The sequence below is a fragment of the Triticum aestivum genome, chromosome 2A, assembly GCF_018294505.1.
Source record: "Triticum aestivum cultivar Chinese Spring chromosome 2A, IWGSC CS RefSeq v2.1, whole genome shotgun sequence".
Taxonomy (NCBI): Eukaryota; Viridiplantae; Streptophyta; class Magnoliopsida; order Poales; family Poaceae; genus Triticum; species Triticum aestivum.
In genome coordinates, this window is record NC_057797.1 from 160,939,923 (window position 1) to 160,961,404 (window position 21,482).

A 21,482-nucleotide genomic window follows, 5' to 3' on the forward strand; every position below is an offset into this window, starting at 1 on the left:
AATCTATTTGCTAGCCTTTCCTCGTACTAAATAGAAATACTACTTGTGCATCCAAAATCCTTAGACCCAGTTTTGCCATATGAGTCCACCATACCTACCTACATGCGGTATTTCCGTGACGTTCTAAGTAAATTTGTATGTGCCATCGTCATAATTATTTGTATGGCCAATATTTTTCCATGCTAGATGTCTTATTCGAAAGATGAGTGTTTATTCACTTGTCTTGCACAAGAGTACGTCAGTAATAGGGATGCCCAGTCCCGGAATGAATTTTTTACGTCATGTTGTCAAATAATAAATTCCTTGAAAAGTGTTGGTATGGGGGATACCCGTGGATACGGCTAGCCGTGGAATGTGAAAGTATAGTCGATCTTGCGGTGTCCTCTCCCAGTGACAGAAGAGGCAGCGAGGCACGCATGTATTGTTGCTATTAAGGATAACAAGATGGGGTCTATTCCTACATGAATAGATGTCAGGACCCCGATTCCAAGTCACATCGATCTAGCTGGTAACACCTCATATCACTTTGCGGCCTCACGCACGGTATCCCACGGGTGTCGCCTTACCATGGCCCGAGACCGTTTGCGCCTTTTGGCTCACGTATATGATAGTGTCGCTAGCATCCATATGACAGAGAACCCGGGCCGACATGGCTAGTCGTGAACCCAAAGCGGCACAGACCTATGGAGACAGGCATACATGAATCACATCGAGCATGTCGGTCATTAGCGAGTGATTCCGGGCTGTAGCACTGGGCTAACAGGACTCCGGATATCACCGCGTGACATTTCCCTGAAGGGACAGACATAGGAACGAAGTGAAACACATGCCGGCCAGTCAAGTGTCCTGAACAGTAGTGCTGGGCTAGCAGGACTCCGGTGAACCGGGCTGTAGCAGACTACTATGGCTCGAGGAACACTAGACTACATTTCCCCATAAGAAAGGCTGCCAAGGATAAACAACTAGATTGTCGGATCCCACTCATACCAAGCATTTCAATCATACACACAATATGCCCGATATGAGTACATACAACATGGCATCACAACAAAACTCTACAACTCAAGTACTTTATTTAAAGGCTCCAGGGAGCCATACATATCAAGTTCATACAGATAGGGGTCACATGACCTGACACTCAAGTCATACAATCATACAAGCACATGCGGAAGCAACTAGTCTGAGTACAGACTCTAGAAAGAAAGAAGGCTTCTCGAAGCCTGTCTATCTACATAGGGCCCTCCATGGCCAGGATCACCACCTGGGTGGCTAGTCACTCGTCGACGTCAAGGTCTACGTAGAACCCATCAGAGGGGGCGGTGTTGTCGTCTGAAAACAGTAATTAAGCAAACATGAGTACAAGGGTACTCAGCAAGTCTTACATCAGAATCTACTATACATGCTTATTCTCAAGAAGGTGGTGGGGTTATTGCAGCAAGCCAGCTTTGACTCTTGGCTAACTATCCTACGGAACTCCATCAGTAAAATAGTTTTCGCACACGAGACCACTACTCACCAACACAATACTCCATCGGGGATCCTCCCTCGTCATCCTACGAGAGGGCCATCCTCGGTACTCACACTTATCTTGAGTCTTTTAGTAGTATCCATTAACTTGTCTATGAACTGCATAGGCAACCAAGTAGTCCTTTATCACAGACGCGTCTATTCGAATAGTTTTATACCCTGCAGGGGTGTACTTCTTCATACACGCTTTCACCACTTACCGCCGTTTACACGACATGTACTCGGCAACCTTCAAGCGGAAGCCCAACGAGGGTGTCAGCCATGGCCTACCTAAACACTTAAGTCTCTAGTCCAGGTTTATCGCCTATCCAGGTTCCATCCGCAGGGAGTCCGGCCGAGGTTTCCACTTACGGCCCCGAACGATGTGAACAGGGTTCCCGAGACACCAAACGGGTGACTCGGTACACCGTGCCACGGTGTATCTACCGCAACATAGCCCACCCCTAGGGTCAGCGCTACGCATGGCCGCCAACACATAACCTACAAACACCAGAAACTATTTGCAACTCCTGGACAGAGTACTAGGGTGATTAAGAAGCCGAGAGGGTCCATTGGTTTCGGGCCCAATGTACGGTAGTAACTACATCTTAAATCACACATACAGATCTCAGTTCTTATGGATGGCCTCAATGAAACAACCCACCATGTACTCCTACATGGCCTCTCATTGATACCTTTACCAAAACATGTTCAACACATCCCTCACATTACCGGCATAAGCATTTCACTCTAGCCCATCACCCAGATGAACCAGACCTGACACAACTCTAAGCATAGCAGGCATAGCAAGGTAGGAATCACATACATGGATCAATCAACTCCTACACATGCTAGTGGGTTTCATCTAGTTACTATGGCAATGACAGGTCATGCAGAGGATAAGGGTTCAGCTACCGTAGCACATAGCAGTTTGAATCGTGTTGTCTTAATGCAGTAAACAAGAGCAGAAGCGAGAACATGGGTTTGTATCGGAATGATCAATGGGTTGCTTGCCTGATGGAGTGGTAGTGGGATGCTGCCCTTCAGTTGGATACTCGTGAATATCCTCAGAGGCAGAACCTACCACGAAGAACACATCGGAACACAATCAACACATGACGATATGCAACAATATGATGCATGCTATGACATGGCAATATGAATGTGTCTTGGCCTAATGCAAGCTATAACAGAAAGGAATGTGCTTATTTGAACCAAAGGTTCAAATGTTAGTTCATTTAACATAGCCACATTAGTGCATTACCTTATTCTGCTTAAACAGCAAGGCTAACTTGTTTTGTCATGCATGAGACCATTACAGATGGATAGATTGAATTTTTCTGATCATTTTTCATATATAAATCTTTACATTTGGAGCTATGGTTAATTTTCTATGATTTTTAGAAGTTTTGACTATTTTCTGGAATTTCCTGTATAAGAATAATTCCAGTAATTTAATTACTGCATCAGCATTACGTCAGGGTGACGTTAGTGGTCAACGGGGACGTCCAGGTCAAACCTGACTGGTGGGTCCCGCGTGTCAGTAGTTAATTAAACTAATTATTTTTAGTTAAAACTAATTTGATTTAGTTAGCAGAGGGGGGCCCACTTGTCATTGACTCAGGGGAGTCAACCTGGGCCCACCCAGTCCACGTTAGCGGTCAAACCCACCGGTCAACGGGTCAAAGCCTGTCGGCGTTTAGCCGCCGGCGAGGCCAGACGCGGCGAAGGGCTGCGGGTTTCATGCTCCGGCAACCAAAACAACGGCGGAGACGTGTTACGCGTAGCTGGGGAGCTGCCGCATCTAGTGGTGCAAGTGGTTGGACACGGGGACGCCGGAAACGACGCCGGCGAGCTCGACAGCGGCGGCCGGAGTTCGGATGGGGTTGGGTTCGACGCTACGGTGCACGGGAGAAGGAGCTGGTGGTGTCTACGGGCTCCTGGTGCTGCGCTGAGCACAACGGTGAGCTTGGCTTCGAGCCACTGTGGCTCTAGCCACGACGGCGCCATGGCCGGCGGCGGGGAGCTTTCGGGTGCGGTGGAAGTGGCGACTACAGAGGCCAAACGAGCACGGGAGCTAGGGGGAGAGGAAGAGGAGCTCACAGCGGGGTCGGAGAGGGGGTCAGCGAGCTCGGGGAGGTCCTGGCGGCGGCGAATCGACCGGAGATGGCTCGGGTGCCCGAGGTTGAAGACGAGGGCGAAGATGGCGTTCGGCGGCGTTTGGAGTCGCGTGGGTTAGCGGAGAGGTCCAGGGCGACGAGGCAGAGCTATTGGGCTTGTCGGAGGGGCGAGGGGGTGGCGCTGGTGACGTCTACAGCGAACGGCGGCGAGGATCACGCTCGGCCATCACGGGAGAGGGTGAGGGAGACGAGGGGGAGAGTGAGGGAGGATGAGAGGGGGACGTGGGGGTCGGCGTGGCATCCCTGGACGTCTCCAGGGCGTCGGCAGAAGCAGGAGGTGGCCGGCGTGTGGCCGCGGGCGCCGGCCACGCGCTCCTCGTCCTTCTGGCGGGAGGAGGACGACGACTGGCAAGGCCAGTCGGCTGGGCTGGGCCAGCACAGGTAGGGCCCAGGTGGGCTTCCCTCTCTCTCCTTTTTTCTGATTGTTTTCTTTTTCTATTAAACTGCAACTGTTGGGCTTTATTAAAAATACTAAAATGTTTCCAAAAATCCTGAAAATAATTGTGGGCTCTGTTTAGAATATTTCCAACAGCAAACATTTATTTCCAGAATTATTTGAGCATTTAAATTATTTTATAGCATTTAAATGCCCAAATTCAAATACTTATGATTTTATTCAATGACCTTCTGTTGACCTAGAAAATTGTGCACCAATTTAGCCAGGGGTTCTAACCCAAGACAAAGAGGGTGAACTTTTTAGAAGGGCATTTCAAGTTCATTGAAAATAATTTTAGTAAACCCTAGTTGTTTCCAGGAGGGGTGTTGGGGGTTTCTGCCTTCCCCATTTCAAATTTAAGAGGAATTTAAACATGATGCACACTCTAATGCTTGAACTAGCTAGGGTGTGACAATAGATCTTGTCTACATCATGTCATCGTTCTTATTGTATTACTCCGTTTCTCCATGAACTTAATACACTAGATGCATGTTGGATAGAGGTCGATGTGTGGACTAATAGTAGTAGATGCAGGTAGGAGTCGGTCTACTAATCTTGGACGTGATGCCTATGTATTGATCATTGCCTTGGATATCGTCATAATTATTTGTCTTCTATCAATTGCCTAACAGTAATTTGTTTACCCACCGTGTGCTATTTTCTCGAGAGAAGCCACTAGTGAAATCTACAGCCCCCGGGTCTATCTTTTATCATATTTGCTTTCCGATCTATTTTTTGCCGCATTTACTTTCAGATCTATTATTCCAAAAACCCAAAAATACCTTGCTGCATTTTTTATTTACTTATTCTATTTTGTATTTTTGCGAGATCTATTTACCCAAACTCATACAAACCAATCTATCTTTTCCGCAAGGAGGGATTGAGAACCCCTCTTACGTGTCAGGTTGCAAGAATTTGTTCTTTGTGTGCAGATACCGTTTACATAGTGTTGCTTGGTTCTCCTACTGGATTGATACCTTGATTTCACAACTAAGGAAAATACTTACTGTAGCTGTTGCATCATCCCTTCCTCTTTGCAGAAATACCGACGCAGTCTAGCCACGTCAGCACCCAATGCGGGCAAAAGGGTTGGCAATCCCCTTGAACTCGTTACTTGCAGGGCCTAAATCTGGTAGTGGTAGATATATAAATTGCAAAACAAAATAAAAGTACATAAATTGCAGCAAGGTATTTTTTAGTTTTTGTAATATGATAAAAGTAGACCCGAAGGCCATAGTTTTCACTAGAGACTTCTCTCTTGAAACATAGCATACAGTGGGTGAACAAATTATTGTTGGGCAATTGATAGAAAAGCATATAGTTATGATGTTATTCATGGCAATGATCATGCATATAGGCATTACGTCATGACAAGTAGTCCGAAACGACTCTGCATCTACTACTATTACTCCACCAATCGACCGCCATCTAGAATGCATCTATGATATTAAGTTCATAACAAACGGAGTAATGCATGAAGCAAGTTGACATAATGTAGACAGAATAAACTCAAGCAGTATGAATGAACCTCGTCGTTTTACCCTTAATGACAACAATACAAATACGTTTCTCGCTACCCCTTTTGTCACGAGGTGAGGACATCGCAAGATTGAGAGCCCATTATAAAGCATCTCTCCCACTAAAGATAAATCAATCTAGTTGGTCAACCCAAACGGATAGCTCGAATAGAAATACAAAGCTACGACAATCATGCATAATAAAGTACAACAAAGACTCAATTACTTTCAATGAATAATCTGATCATAAACCCACAATTCATTGGATCCCAACAAACACACCGCAAAAGAAGATTACATTGGATAGAGCTCCATGGAGATCATGGAGAACTTTATATTGAAGTTCAAAGAGAGAAAAGAAGCCATCTAGCTACTAGATATGGACCCATAGGTCTGTGGTAAACTACTCACGCATCATTAAAGGGCAACAAGGGTTGATGTAGAAGCCCTCTGAGATCGATTCCCACTTTGGCAGAGTACCGGAAAAGGCCTCCAGATGGGATCACAGAAGAACAGAAGTTTGCGGCGGCGGAAAATGTGTTTCGGGTGGCTCTCTATTGGTTTCAAGATTTACGGAAATTTATGGAGTTGGAATTAGGGCAAACAGAGCTACGAGGGTGCCACAAGCTTAGGGTGCACCCCCTTGGGGGGCGCCTGGTGAGCTGGCTCTCTCATAGCCCCCATGATCTCCTCCCGAGGCTCCTAGGGTCCCTTCTGGTCCTGAAAATATCATCGTAAAGTTTTATTGTGTTTGGACTTCGTTTGGTATTGATTTCCTGAAAAAACAAAAACATGCAGAAAACAAGAACTGACATTGGGCACCGAGTTAATAGGTTAGTTCCCAAAAATGATATAAAATTGCATATAAAGTATCTAAATTTGATAATGTAATAGCATGAAACAATCAAAAATTATTATTACGTTGGAGACGTATCAAGGGCCAGGGTATGTGTGGCCTATTCTTCAGTTGTGGACGAGTCCTCGGCCCAGCCCATGATCGGCAGGCCAACGTGGTGTGCACCCCCTAATCCAGGACACCATCAGGCGGCACTGCCAACGTCAGGCGAAACTGGAAGCCGACTACAAGGAGTTCGACGAGGCGGCGGACGCGGTGCGGGGCAAGACCGACGACGATGAGGACACCGCCAAGGCCGCGCCCGCCGCCACGACCATGAAGTCGGCACGTCCGCCGGCGCCGTCAGCAGCGAGGAAGAGTAGTGCATGGTAGGTCGCCGCTGGTCGGGTCATAGGAAGGCCACCGCTCTTCCCCTCCGCCTGAAGACAAGCTTGGCAGGCCGACAATCGTTCACTCAAGCTATGGTGGCGGAGGCTGCGGAGGCAGAGCTGAAGAGCGCTGATGCGGAACTGGAGAAAGCGAAGGCAAGCACAAGAGCTTCAGTTCTCGGGGCTCATGGTCGGACATGAGAAACGAGCGCCGTCGATCATATAGATTAGGTTTAGAACAGAAGTATGTCCGAAATTATACCTCCGGACTCGGACGAGCTCCACTTTTAGTTGAAGTATGTCCAAAATGTAATGAATTTCGTTCAATTTATATAAAATCCACTTTGTTTGCATAAATCTCTTCCCAATTTTATTGAAGTTTGCCCAACTTGCATGAATTTCGTCTGTTTTGTTTCAATAGTTGTTGAAATATATGCGGCATCGTTGGATGACGGCCTCTGGCACAAGTGTCCGCGAACTAATCCCCTGTCCGGATAGATGTCGGAGCAAATTTGAGGGTCGACGTTGAAGATGCCCTTAGTAACTAGAGAGATGAGTGATACAGCTTGTACCACCGACAGGTGGAGGCTGAGACCGCTTGCCAGTGGCACAAGGTGTGACATTTGTGCCAAAGTAGAAGTCTGGTACTATGTCAATAATCTCAATAATATACTACTCCTATTATACAATCCACAATGACTCCGGCAGCGTTGCTTTTCCTACAAGTACCCGTAGGAGTGAAGATTGCACAATCAGTCCTAGTCACCGCATGCATGCCATCCACAATTCTGGAGGCGTACACTCTAGCGAAGAAGGAACGTAGACCCTTGGAAATCAACCAATTCATACAAGGCGTTCATAATATGATGGAACAGCAGCGCGACAGCCGACACATCAGAAAAGATACCGAGCACTCATGTCTACGATAACGGCAGTGGCGTTATCATGTTACAAGTATCAGCCGCAGCTAAGCTTGGGCGTGGCGCACATGGACCCACCATGCGATCTTGGAGTTAAAAGGGAAGGAAAAGGTCGCTGGACGCCAAAGGATGGGTTGTCAAAAGCGAGAAAGGCGGTACGTGGATGATAATTTCCCGGGGACAGACATGAGAAATGATGCCACTGAAAGAGGAAATGATGCAAACCGCAGCGTGACTAGGACCCCCCGGCCTTTTCATATCTGTGTAGACGCGGAATATCTAGTACGTGCTGGTCATGTGGTGGAAAAGCCAGGATAAGCATGCGTAAAATCTTGTTTGACGGAACGGATTGGAGATGCTCCGCGTGTGTGGCAGACATAGAAAGAGAGCTCCTCAAAACCATGAGCTCGCTTCGCTTGTTTCTGAACTTTCAGTTCGTGTTCAACACCGACATAGCATACGACACATACGTGTGTTGAGACCAAGGAGACACGGTGAAAAGTGGCAGGAAGGCGACGGAGGCGTGTTGGGAGCAGGCCGCTGTTCATCAGCCCGTTGTTTAGCTCACCTTTTGGCGAGTGTCAGCTGGCAATTTGATGGCACGAAGCGAAAAATATCTATCGAAAATACACCTTGACGAAGCATCGTCTAGTCCCAGCAGCACGTGATGATCTCTCCTTGCACGACGACGGCGACAGTTGCTACGACAAGTATACCGTCGTCGTCATCCCGGCGCATCACGCACAGCACAGTTATCTCGACTCCCGAGCAAGCAAATACCTGGCGCTGGAGTGGAGCCTCGTGGAGTCTCACGGTCCAACCTCCATCCAGTCCGCAGTCCAGCCGCGTAGCGCGTCAAGTATTCGATGCACGACGCACGAGCGCGAGGTTGGTCGCGACTCGCGTGGGGGGCAGTGCTGAGATATTTGATCCATCCCCGTGCCCGGTGCGCGCCACGCACGCAGGCGCGGTCTGAACGCCCCCCGACCCCGACCCCGCCCGCGCGTCACGCCTCACGACGGCACAAACCGCGGACGACGCGTCCCCGCGCGGCCCCGGGGTAGAAATAGCAACGGCCACCCGGAGCATCCACTAGCTCAGCCCAGACCCCCCTACAGGAAACAACATCGCACTCCCCCCACAACCACAGCACCAGAGCCACCAACGCCCACCTCCTCTCGTCTCCTCTTTCTCTTCCCCTCTCCCTCCCTTCGCGATCTCTCTTCTCTCTTCTCCCGGCGCTAGCTCTTCACCATCGCCGCACGAATCCTCCTCCCCCCGACTTCAGCTCAAGGGTTCGACCGAGAGCCACCGGCCGGAGCTACCCGGGTAGAGGTACTTCCCTTCCTCGTTCCTCCCCTCTCGCCTGCCTTCTCTGTAGCAGCTACGAAGGAAGCTAGGCCAGTTTTGAGCTTCATGAGCGCTTGAACAAAATGAAGGCGGATGCTAGGCTAGGCCATGGCCTGCCCTTGCTCGTTCCGGGTCACGGTTAGCTAGGGGGCCCTTGATGTTTGGTCGCGGCCAGTGGTTTTCTCCCATGAATCCATGCCCAGTTCGTTAGTTTTCTCGTGAGATTGGCAGTCGCTCAAGCGAGGAAGAAGCTGCTTCCGTAGTTTTTTGTTTTTGTTTTTGGCTAGTACTTTTTGTGCGACAGTCGGCGTATTTTGCTTGCAAGCCTAGTCGTCGCAGCCGCACACCACACCACCCGTACGGCCTCGGTACTAGCCAGCCTACTAGGCCATGACCAAGCTTGCGAGCTACGGAGAATTTCCTCAGACCGCGTCAAATGGAGGTTGGTGATAGATTAGACCTCTCGATTTGCGCCCGCCAAAACAAGCAGATCCAGGGGCTTTTGACCATTGACCCGTGCGATCTTGTGTATATTTATTTCAGTGGATGTCAGTTGATTAATCCTGTCCCTGCGCCGGGACGGGAAAGGGGGTGTGGTTGGTTTGGTTGTGCCGACGGGCGGGTCAAACTGCTGCCGGTTTGGTGCACTGCAGGAAAATTATGATGAGGTGGGGATTACTTTACGACCCGTTGTAGTCGTCTACAGGCCCCTCTTTTGTTTGCGCGCGCTCAGGTCATACTCCCACTTTAGTAGTACTACGGCTGTTTTTTCTTTGCCCGGACTGGGAGTCTTGGCGATGTAATCGTGACGATCTTCTTCGGTCAGCACCATGCTCCTCCCTTCACTTGCTTCTTGTTAACTGTAGGATGCCTACTGGTTGTTTGTGTTGGTTCTGTACTACTCAAAGTGTTTTCTTCAGACTAACTTGATCATCTATTTATATATGCCTTGTATGCCATCTTGTAGTGCTAGTACTATTACTTTTCATCACTAGTAAAAGTATGATCGCTTGTGATTGTTAGGCTCTTGTACTTTTACATGTCTTTTTTCAGATACAGTATGTTATTATTTCCTGTGTCTGGGATTGAGATGGTGTTTCCATTCCATGTATACAATACACCAATTCTATCTCTGTTACTGGAAGTGTATGCTTGGCTACCAGTATTACCTTTGGAGTTAGTAACTCGGTGTGCTTTTCTTCTTACAGTCTTATTACTCTCCTGTTTCAGATTTCTCGTTTCATCTGGATTTCTGGGCTAGAAGATAGATCCATGCAGTGAATAGTGCGTCAGATCCTTCACAGAACAAGTATGGCCGATACTCCAACCTCCCGGATGATCCACCCCTTCAGCAACATGCAGAGGCAGAACCCGAAGCAGTTCCAGTTCCAGTACTCGGACAACCCACAGCATCCCTGCCGCCCTTACCAGCCATCTCCAGACACCCATGTCGTGCCACAGCACCTCTACAGCCTCAAGTCGTCATCAGACGCTAGCTATGAGAACCAGGTCGCTCAGATGAAGCACACTCTGGACTCCTCGGCGGCAGCCGGCTGCATGAGGCACGACTCGCCGTCCAGCCATAGCTTCACTCCTCCGTCCATCAGGAGCGGCAGCGGCAGCCCGTCGTCCCACGACGACAGCCGCTCCGACTCCACCAACGGGTCTCCGGTGAGTGCTTCATGCGTCACTGTGACGACCGAGGATCCCAACGATCTGAAGCAGAAGCTCAAGGACCTTGAGGCTGAAATGCTCGGGCCGGACGCCGAGATAGTGAACAGCCTCGAGAGCTCCGTCGCGAAGCAGCTGTCGCTGGAGCCGGAGAAGTGGGCGCAGAGGATGGACTTCCCCAGGGGCGACCTGAAGGAGCTGCTGCTCGCCTGCGCCAGAGCTGTGGAGGAGAAGAACATGTACGCGGTGGATGTGATGGTGCCGGAGCTGAGGAAGATGGTCTCGGTCTCCGGCACACCGCTGGAGAGGCTGGGAGCCTACATGGTGGAAGGGCTGGTGGCCAGGCTCGCCTCCTCCGGCCACTCCATCTACAAGGCCCTGAGGTGCAAGGAGCCCAAGAGCTCCGACCTGCTCTCCTACATGCATTTCCTCTACGAGGCCTGCCCCTACTTCAAGTTCGGCTACATGTCGGCCAACGGCGCCATCGCGGAGGCCGTCAAGGGGGAGGACCGGATCCACATTATCGACTTCCACATCGCCCAGGGAGCGCAGTGGATCTCCCTCCTCCAGGCCCTCGCGGCCAGGCCCGGCGGGCCGCCGACGGTGAGGATCACCGGCATCGACGACACGGTGTCGGCCTACGCGCGGGGCGGCGGGCTGGACCTTGTCGGGAGGAGGCTGTCGCACATCGCCGGGCTCTGCAAGGTCCCCTTCGAGTTCCACTCGGTGGCCATGGCCGGCGAGGAGGTGGAGGAGGCGCACCTCGGGTTCGTCCCCGGGGAGGCGCTGGCGGTGAACTTCACGCTGGAGCTGCACCACATCCCGGACGAGACGGTGAGCACGGCGAACCACCGGGACCGGATCCTGCGGCTGGTGAAGGGGCTGCGGCCCAGGGTGCTGACGCTGGTGGAGCAGGAGTCCAACACCAACACGGCGCCGTTCCCGCAGCGGTTCGCGGAGACGCTCGACTACTACGCGGCCATCTTCGAGTCCATCGACCTGACGCTGCCGAGGGACGACAGGGAGCGGGTGAACATGGAGCAGCACTGCCTGGCGCGGGAGGTGGTGAACCTGATCGCGTGCGAGGGCGCGGAGCGGGTGGAGCGGCACGAGGTGTTCGGCAAGTGGAAGGCGCGCCTCACCATGGCCGGCTTCAGGCCGTCGCCGCTCAGCGCGCTGGTGAACGCCACCATCAGCACGCTGCTGCAGAGCTACTCGGAGAACTACAAGCTCGCCGAGAGGGACGGCGCGCTCTACCTCGGCTGGAAGAGCAAGCCCCTCGTCGTCTCCTCCGCATGGCACTAGTGCTGTGGTGTGACTGCTTTTGTGACCTCGCTGCTCGTAGGCGAATCTAGATGCATGCTTTGTTGGACTCTAGGATGCTGCTGCTGCTGCTGTGGAGAAGAATAGCTCCCAGGTAACCTGCTGTTGTAACGCCGAACTTAGGTCTAGGCCTGGATAAGAGGCTGATGAGATGTAGTAGTGGTACAAGTTCGAGGGCTACAGTATATGTTTCAGTTTCAGACGTCTAATCTTAATGTAATTGCATGTAAGTAAGTCTCAATCAGCACTGCCAAGTAACTAAAATGATTTGAGATGATGGGTGTTGGTGCCTTTGGAGATCTTTTTTTCTTTTTTGAGGGAAAGCCATCACGACAATTTTATTAATTTTCGAACATGGTAACATCATCCACCAGGCTAGATATACAAAACAAAAGTCGGAGGATCTCCCGTCGAGAAAAATTCCTCGCTAAGAGCACACACTCTTCGTAAATTGCCGAAGCTTTGGTTGTTGAATAGCCACCATCATGCATAGACTAAACCACTTCCATACAGTCCGAGTTAATTATGATATTCTCGCATCCAACCTGTCCTGCAAGGATTAGACCATCCATGAAAGTTCTAGCTTTTGCAGTAGGTGCCGAGTTTACATGATCTATTCTACTGTTACTCGCCGCAAAACAAAATGCCCACGATCATCTCTGATCAGTACTCCAGTAGCACCAATCTCCTCCTGAAGGCTCAAGGCAGCAACAATATTCAATTTAACATAACTCTCAGGAGGTTTCGACCACCCATGCTTCTTGATGCACTTCTGGTTGTTCATGCCCTTTTTGGAGTAGGGTTGGAACTTGTAATTGAGTAGCACAAAGTAAACCTAAACCCAATCAAAAATGATTGCTGTACAAGCATCCATAAATAACAGTTGTCTTAACGGTAAAAGAAAATTACGATGGATCTATATTTCTGTCAATATTCCAGTACAGAAGATAAGACAGTTCACAAAACCAAATTCTCATAATCTAATTAACTAATCATATTAGGTTCGCTGTACAACGAATGTAGGGCTGCAGCGCTACATACAGCAGGGGCCTTTTCCGCACTTAAAAAGACACATGCGCATTTGCTGCAGTCCCCCAGGTATAGCTTATAGCTTACTTGCCTCCGGCTGGAACTGACTTGTAACCGATACACAATTAAGAATCTTGCTGAAGAGATTGTCGTTACAAAAGCATTGTTTGTAATATATGATTCATGGAGCTATAAGCATTTGCAGACACTCTCATCATTCCACTCATGGACCCATGACCAAGTTCCCAGCACCGCTATAGCATAGGTTAGCTGAATGGTCCATCGGTGTGGCTCTGAAAGTAAACCCTTCGCTACCTTTATCTTCTCTGGAACCATACATGCGGCCAGCAGAGTTCCCTTGTACCGTTGGCATTGCCATTGATGGATGTCTCATGTTGCTATACATCGAAGCCATCGGTTGCATTTGATACTGCATCTGATCAGGACCTGTAGACTGCATTTGGTTTGTGGCGTCGCTGTGGTTCGGGCTGATCCCAACACCAAGGTCAAGACTGACATTGTCGGTTTCAGCGGCTTGAGAATATTGGTTGCTGAAGTTCCTGACTTCACATGCTCGCATCATGCCGCCAATGCTGCTGGGCATATTGCTGTTAATCTGATGCACGACATTCTTCATGGGAGGCGCGGACATCTCATGGATTGCATTCCTCGCAGCAGGGACTTCATGGTTATGTTTTCCTTCATACGTTGTTATCACTGATTTAGGATCATGCGATGCTCTCTCAACATGCTTCCTCACAGGGCATCCTGTGCTTGTGCATTTGTAGTAACTCCTGCAGTCAAGAACAGAAAATATATAAGAGTGCAATGGCTCACATAACAAACTGAGTAGCTACTAGCTACATATAAATCCATTCACAAGGTGATACAAATTTAGGTCGCGGTGCGATCCATGTGGTTGACTTTTCGTAACATCAATCACCAGAATCAATCAAGCCCTTAAAAGCCTGACTCACATATTATCATCCAAAAAAATGCATGCTCATGTGGCTCATTATTACTTGGTGCTGTATGTTATGGTTCATTATTACTTGGTGCTGCCAGCGTGTGGTCAGGTTGAATGAGTGTAGCAGTGTGATTAACCAGTGGTTGAACTGCTTTTTTTACTACTCCCTCTGTCCCAAAATGTAAGACGCTTTTTGACACTATCATAGTATCGAAAACGTCTTACATTTCGGGACGGAGGGAGTGGAAAATTTGCTGCCTAGCTGTCCTAAAAGAAAAAGGCCGGAACATTTAATGCTCATAGCTTTGTTTTTAAGAAGACATGCATTCGAATGATCCCATCTTATTTGTTATAAGGACTAGCATAATGTCGGTGTGTTATTACGCAACCACAAAAATGATTACAGTTGTACTCCCTCTAAAGAAATATAGAGCGTTTAGATCACTCCGCAGAGGGAGTATTAGATTAGTAGCAGTATACAACAACCAATGCACTTGCTAAGCATAACACCATAAAAGGTAATACACCATAACTATAAATGGATACTGGGAGGCTGGAGGACATGGATTGGGAAGGAGGGAGCGCCAGCCAGCGACTGGCTGGCTTGTGTTGCAGTGGAAAAAGAAGTGTACGCTCGTGCACTTGTAAAGTATTTTCTCATTCAAAAAATATTAGTAAGGCAGTGGCTTGCTGGTTTGACTGAGCTATGTTTAGCAGCAGGTCTGGGGTCCATAATTGCATTATATTACTGTTTTGTTTATCATTTTCCTTCTTTCCTGGTGGGTCCTGGATGGATGAGAGAAATTGGGCTGGAGCGGTGGGAGTGAACTCACCACGATCACCACTAACTCCAATTTATAAGATAAATAAAATAGAATAAAAAAGTATATTAGTATAAATAAAATAGAAGGGGAGCCTTGGCGCAGTGGTAAAGCTGCTGCCTTGTGACCATGAGGTCATGGGTTCAAGTCCTGGAAACAGCCTCTTACAGAAATGTAGGGAAAGGCTGCGTACTATAGACCCAAAGTGGTCGGACCCTTCCCTGGACCCTGCGCAAGCGGGAGCTACATGCACCAGGTTGCCCCTTTTTTATTAGTATATATAGAACATCCATCCTTCGTGAAAGATCTACGCTTGTAGGAATCCTTGTTGAGCCACATTCTTTTATTGGAATAAGTGGGAGTTGTGGCATCATTTGCATTTGATCAAGTATGTTACAAGGTGAGCTTTTTGGAGTTCGGACCTGCATTATGGGTACCTCTTACACTTTGTTTCCGTGTGTGATCAGCACGACCCAACCAATTAATGCAAACTCTAATTCTGCTTACGTTTTGGGACAGTTGGGCATGTAATCCAAACAGAATAATTTATTAGACAAGAAAATTGTTTGTCAATTAGTGCAAAAGTTTTCCCAGACCATGAATTCATTTGCCTCTTGGAGGAGGTGCAGGGAAAGTTGATGATGCGTTGACTCCGATCTGACATGTAAACTGTACGACATCCCATTGGTGTGTTCATTAGCAAACTATAAATAAATGCGCGAAGTTAAAGCAATCTGCAAGCACAATGGCCATATAGATCACAACACATCTATCGGACGGTGATGCATGGGTGGATATAGCCCTCGAGGGGCTAAAAAGACTGGACTACAAATTAAATGCCTCCCTTTGGTATACATGGGAATAGCATTTCATATGGCACAGTGTATCCGTACAACATTGCCATTTTAACATACTTAAAAATGAAGTACTCCCTCCGATCCAAATTAATTGATGCAGCCTCTATAAAATGAAGTACTCCCTCCGAGGCCGCGTCAGTTAATTCAGATCGGAAGGAGTAGTGAAAGGCCATGGCATACAAATACATGCAAGCACACCAGTATAATCTGTTTGGTTGTCAAAGTTTCCACTGCTAATGTTTGCGAAAATTCTGGTCATGCCCGTGAATATTTGGCCAAAAAAGAACCAGGAGTTGAAGTCAAAACTTAGGCAGCAAAGCAAATGCATGACAAATACATTTTCAACACTAGCAATTCTTACGCAACCATTAGCTTCAAACCAAACATTTATGTAGCTAGTCTTTTCTCCCTCATGAAAAGGGCGTCTTTGACTAGCTAGCAACTCAAACTGCAAAGGACTATTCTAAAGCCTTGCACCCCATGCATAAATAAACTGGCTGCACACATGGACTTGGGGCCAAATATCACCCTTACTAAAACAGACATACACCAGCCAATCAATTGTCTTCACTTTGTATGCTTAGGGATAATATTTTATATAGTACTACCTCTGTAACTAAATATAAGACGTTTTTCCAGTTCAACGTCTTATATTTAGTTACAGAGGTAGTATAATTTAAGAGTGGAGCATTGCTTTCTAGTTTTATTATCTCTGCTAACTATAGTGTTGCAGGGCTCATCGTATACACGCATACATACATGATACATCAATATAATCATGTGCCATGACACAAATGAAGTGCGTGTGTTTTTGTTTTGCATTATATGTTATACGATTCTCAATATCATATGTTATATGATTCTCAATAGCATATCTGCCTTTAAATGTGATCTTCACCAGAAGGGGGAAAACTCATCATATAACAAAACTAATGGACCTCTGTACCAGCCCACATAAATAATACACCCTCCGTTCCAAAATACTTCTCGTGGTTTTAGTTCAATTTTGAACTAAAGCCACGACAAGTATTTTGGAACGGAGGGGGTAGAACTGGATGGTAAAAACTATATGACGGACTAAACGCGGTCTAGCTTTGAGCGGCCTTCAAGACACATGTGCTGATTGTAGTACGGAATAGGAATTCTTCCATATCCGCATGTGATCACCAACAGTGAATCAGTGATAAAGGTGAAGTAACATATATTTCATCTTCATCTACCACATGTCTTCACCAGATGTCCACTTATTCATTCATATAAAACCTTGAGCATAGGTGTGAAGTAGAATACTTGTTCAATGGCCATTTTATTTCATTTCTATCAGCCTTCTACAACAAATTTATGATTGAAAGATATTACATTTAACCAGTATCATCTTAATCACAGGCTCTCTTATGTTAGGGATAAAACTCAACACATGCATGACACGTGACTGAGAAAGCATATAAAATACAATTATGCATAGACATGTCGCAAAATACAAAGTGCAAAAAGTTCTTAGCCAGAATAGATATTTACCATTACAATGACAATCTTCTCAAGAGCCAGACAATAAAAGGATAAAAAGCAACTAATGAAGAAAATAAATACTTACCGTGGATTGGGGTTTCCTTTGACAACTTTCTGTCCATATTTCCGCCAACGATACCCATCATCCAAGATGTCAACCTCACTTACAGTTTGAACGACAACACGGGGCTCACGGTTAGGTTTACCCATCAGAGCAGCATCAATACCAGCAGACTCCATTTTCCTGTTTTCATATTTGATAGTTGTAGACAAGAAGATTAGCACTTGTCACTTGACAGGAATGATTCTTTGAAGTGTAAATTTACCAAGTTCAAACCAAGCATACCTGCGTTTTGACTCTAAATCCTCCTCCTCAGTACCATCATCCCCAGGGTAGGATCTTCCACCTCCAGCATCTATGTCATCATCACTAACTGAAACTGGAACAGGCTCAACCATGCCAGGCGAATTTACCGCATTAGCAAGGTTGCTAAGAGCATTGGAAGATTTATCTGCAAAAAAGATAGAAGTCTGAGATAGCGAGAAAACAATGACTACAAGAAAATTAAAGCACTTCTACCACAAGCTCTCTTTTTGTGTACGGACTGGTCAATATATATCTATTGTGATGCCCACGTTCAACTCAGGGAAACTCATATGTACTAAATCAGCGACAATTAATATAGATTGGAGTGAGAATTAAATTTGAGTTTTGTAACTTCAAGGGATTCATTTCCAAGAATTTTACAATTTTGAACTGATGGTTTTTACTACAACTATATTAAGTTCATAAAAAATAGGAAGCTACTCGAGAGGAGGGAAAAGCAGCAATGGGATCCTAAAATTCAACCATAGATGTCGATACATTTTTACTTCCATGCTAGATACAAGAATGCAGGATGCCAAGCTCCAAACTATAGGGACCTGATGCAGTATTTCCAAGAAATCATGACAAACATCTCACCATCAGCAGCTGCCGCACCATCATATCGTTCTTCACCCTGGTTCAAAGGAACTGCACCACCAGCTAACCTCCTATTAGGCTGGGGCTTAGGATGATTATGGCGCCCCTTATAGACAACTTCCGTGATCAGACCATCAACCGCACGCTCCAATAGCTTTTTTACTTCACAATTAGGATGTGTGCACTTGTAATAACTTCTAGGGTTTTCACTTCCCTTGACATGCTTCTGCCCATATTTGCGCCAGTTGTAGCCATCATCTGCTGACTTGTCAGCAACATTTTCAGACTGCGGCTCTTGCATGGCATTGTCAGAACTATTCATCTGCTGCGGCTCAGAAGTACCAACTTCAGCAGGCATGCTGTCAGTCAAACCAACCATTCCAACAGGTTGGTTCGGAGCACTTACATTCACTGTAAGACTTGACTCGCGTGAACAGGGAGGTCTGTTTTCATTCACCATATTGCTAGATGATGAGCTGGGATTCATACTCTGATTTTGCATAGAATGCTCGTGTTTTTTTAGATCACTCATAGCAGGAGCCTGCAGTACAAAATATGAGCATTACAAATGTTACACGATGCAAAACAAAATATGCAAAAACAAGTCAACAGGAATTAAGAAAGAATGTGACTAACATAGCAAGCACAGATAGATCTAACTACATATGTACCATAGTTTTTCCCCAAACTGTCATTCAAAGTGCTTTTTTCAAACTCTACTATTTATAAAGAAACTTCTCCGCTACATGTGAAAGAAGTAATGTTACATATGGATATTGAGTTAATGAGTTCTATACTGAGATTTGCCATGCATCTGGGATAGTGTTACCTTCCTACCCTCCAAAGAAGATCAGAATAAAATAGGTAAGTTCGTACATGCATTTACAAATGATAGGCAAGATTATGAATTATGCAACAATTCAAGAACCTAGCCGAATTATGGTTATAATATGCACAATAAAGGCCAGATATATTTGTGGGGTCGTATAGAAACAAAATGCTTAAATTTTCTTTTGATGTTCTGCAAGATAAAGTACATTAATCTCTATGGGACACAGAGAAAAGAAAATTAAAGGTTGTGTACCACTGATTGAGAAGACGAATTCAGATGAGGCTTGAATTCAAAATCCCTAGAACCCCCATCTTCATGGGCTCGAATGGACTTATCCCGTGGCGAAGGCATGTCTGGATGAGCACTCTTGTGCATAATTGCAGCCATGCTCAGACTACCAGTTGTTGGTGAAGGTTCAACCTGAAAGAAATTTTTGTTAACTATTTTCAGTGTCCACCACGCTTTAAGACCTCTGAATACTTGTGAACGCAAAATAGGAAGTACAACAACACTACAGCCTGCAAATTGCATATATGAAGTACATCGCCCTCTGAAATAAATGTCACCTTAATAAATATTTTTCTTTACTATAGCCTGCAGATTGCATATATGAAGTACCTCGCCCTCTGAAATAAATGCCACCTTAATAAATATTTTTCTTTAAAAGTAACAAGTTTGCCAATCATTTTCTCCTATGCTTGAAAGAGGAAACATGAAGAAGAAGGCCGGCAAGAATAACAGAGCAAGACAAAGAAAGCAACAATGATGCTGCAAGCAAGTGACTAGGCCCAGCAAGCAAGGGCCATTTCAGTTTGTACGCTGCCAGCAAGAGGACTCAGGAAAACAAATACCACTTCTACAACCAATCCCGAGGAAGAATAACAACCAAACGGTCAACCCGAACACAATTACTTGGTGATGTCCTTATGAACGAGCACCATCTCTTAGCACACCACCAGTATAACCGGCCAGGGCCGAGGGGGCGTTTCCTTAAATAAGGCCCTACAGAGCCCCCGTAGAAGGAATGTCAAATGATGATTTGTTCTCGTAGCCACCAAGTGTGTGCATAACTAACAGAATAATTCCCTGCAGACGCACAAGCAACAGCATCCCCCTCACTCCACAGCAAGTAGACGGCGCGGGGACGCTCCAAAAGAAGAAGCGGGGGGAAAACAAACATATCACGAAGAACCCCCGCAGAAAAGGAAGTTCCAGAAGCTTCATGGCATGGCCGGAAATGCGAAAGCGCACAGGGAAAGCGCGTTATTCCGAGGCCACGAGCCAATTAATTCCCCGGCGCAATTGTCTCATAAACTAGAGCGCGGAGCTAATGCGCATCGGAATCCCTCCTTTTCCCCAGCTCAAATTGACCTCAGCATGACACGGACGCCGTACGGCCCGCAGATCCCGCGGTAACAAGTAGTAACAGCAGGCGAGAGGCGAGAGGTACAGTACAGGGAGGCGGCAGTCACCTTGAAGTTGGTGAGGAGCACGGGGGAGTCGAGGAGGGCGGAGGGGCTGAAGCCGGCGGGGATGGTGAGGCAGGGCTCGCGCGAGATCGGCAGCCGCGCGGGGGACATGGCCTTGTACCTCGCGCCCGCGCCGGCGAGCGCCGCGACGCGTCGATCCGCGGGGTACGGCTTGTCGGGCGAGCTCCCGGCGGGCGAGGGGAGGTCCCCGGAGCTAGGGTTCGGCGAATCGGCCATCGGCGCGGTGCGGGGCTGAGCGGAGGGGCCTGAGCGGAGGAAGCCGGAGGTGGTTTTGGAGGCGACGGTGCGAGGGGCAGTTTGGGGAGGGCGGGCTCGTCCGCTAGCGAAGGCGGCGTGGGGCGTGAGGCTGCGGCTCGTGTGGACTTGATTAATGGGGGCAGGGGAAATGACCCTTCCGCCCCTGGATGGCCCCCGAAATCTCCCCGGTTGGGTACGGCGGTACGCACCCGAGCGAGCTCAGAGGGGGGAGGGAGGGAAGCGGCCGTGCGTGGTGTGGTGTGGTGTGATGTGGGCAACCGCGGCACGAAACCGGTGGTGGGATCCGGGGGCAGGGGGTGGCGACAGCGACCGCGGCTGGCTGCGGGGTTGGGACTTTGGGGGCACCGATGGGCTGCTTTTCTCCGTGTGGCTGTCGGGTGGGGCCGCGGGGGGCCGGTCGGGGCGTCAGGGAGAGGGGTGAGGGGGCGGGTTGGGGCTGCGGGTGAGGCTGGGATACTGGTGGGGTGGGCAAAGTAAATGCGTGTTTTAAATTCGGCATGGGATGCCTGTCAGAGTGCCCCATGATGATCCTCTTGGCATTGAATGAGAACGACATGGTAAATCGGGGCCTGGATTTTGAAATGTCGCGGGGATTTTCTACCGCGGTTAAATGGGTTTTATTGTTCTG

The 21,482-nt window shown here is 47.7% G+C and overlaps 2 protein-coding genes across 2 annotated transcripts; one reads left to right on the forward strand and one right to left on the reverse strand.

The window, feature by feature from the left end:
- Window positions 1-8,856: 8,856 nt before the first annotated feature.
- Window positions 8,857-12,404, forward strand: LOC123188130 (chitin-inducible gibberellin-responsive protein 2). The gene is made up of 2 exons (XM_044600172.1): window positions 8,857-9,118; window positions 10,364-12,404. The coding sequence occupies exon 2, from the start codon at window positions 10,445-10,447 to the stop codon at window positions 12,107-12,109; it is 1,665 nt and encodes a 554-aa protein (XP_044456107.1). The 5' UTR covers window positions 8,857-9,118; window positions 10,364-10,444; the 3' UTR covers window positions 12,110-12,404.
- Window positions 12,405-13,015: 611 nt separating this feature from the next.
- LOC123188129 (WRKY transcription factor SUSIBA2) lies at window positions 13,016-21,062 on the reverse strand. Its single transcript, XM_044600171.1, has 6 exons — window positions 20,579-21,062; window positions 19,359-19,526; window positions 18,275-18,815; window positions 17,657-17,822; window positions 17,396-17,554; window positions 13,016-13,950 (listed from the first exon to the last, which is right to left on the reverse strand). Exons 1-6 carry the CDS (start codon window positions 20,810-20,812, stop codon window positions 13,380-13,382), a joined length of 1,839 nt encoding a protein of 612 aa, XP_044456106.1. The 5' UTR covers window positions 20,813-21,062; the 3' UTR covers window positions 13,016-13,379.
- Between the last annotated feature and the right edge of the window lie 420 nt (window positions 21,063-21,482).

Coding starts and splice junctions, on each gene's coding strand:
- LOC123188130 (XM_044600172.1), top strand. CDS start 10,445: ATGGCCGATACTCCAACCTCCCGGATGATCCACCCCTTCAGCAACATG.
- LOC123188129 (XM_044600171.1), bottom strand. CDS start 20,812: ATGGCCGATTCGCCGAACCCTAGCTCCGGGGACCTCCCCTCGCCCGCC. Junction 19,527..20,578: donor TGCTCCTCACCAACTTCAAG/GTGACTGCCGCC, acceptor AATTTCTTTCAG/GTTGAACCTTCACCAACAAC. Junction 18,816..19,358: donor ATTCGTCTTCTCAATCAGTG/GTACACAACCTT, acceptor TTTGTACTGCAG/GCTCCTGCTATGAGTGATCT.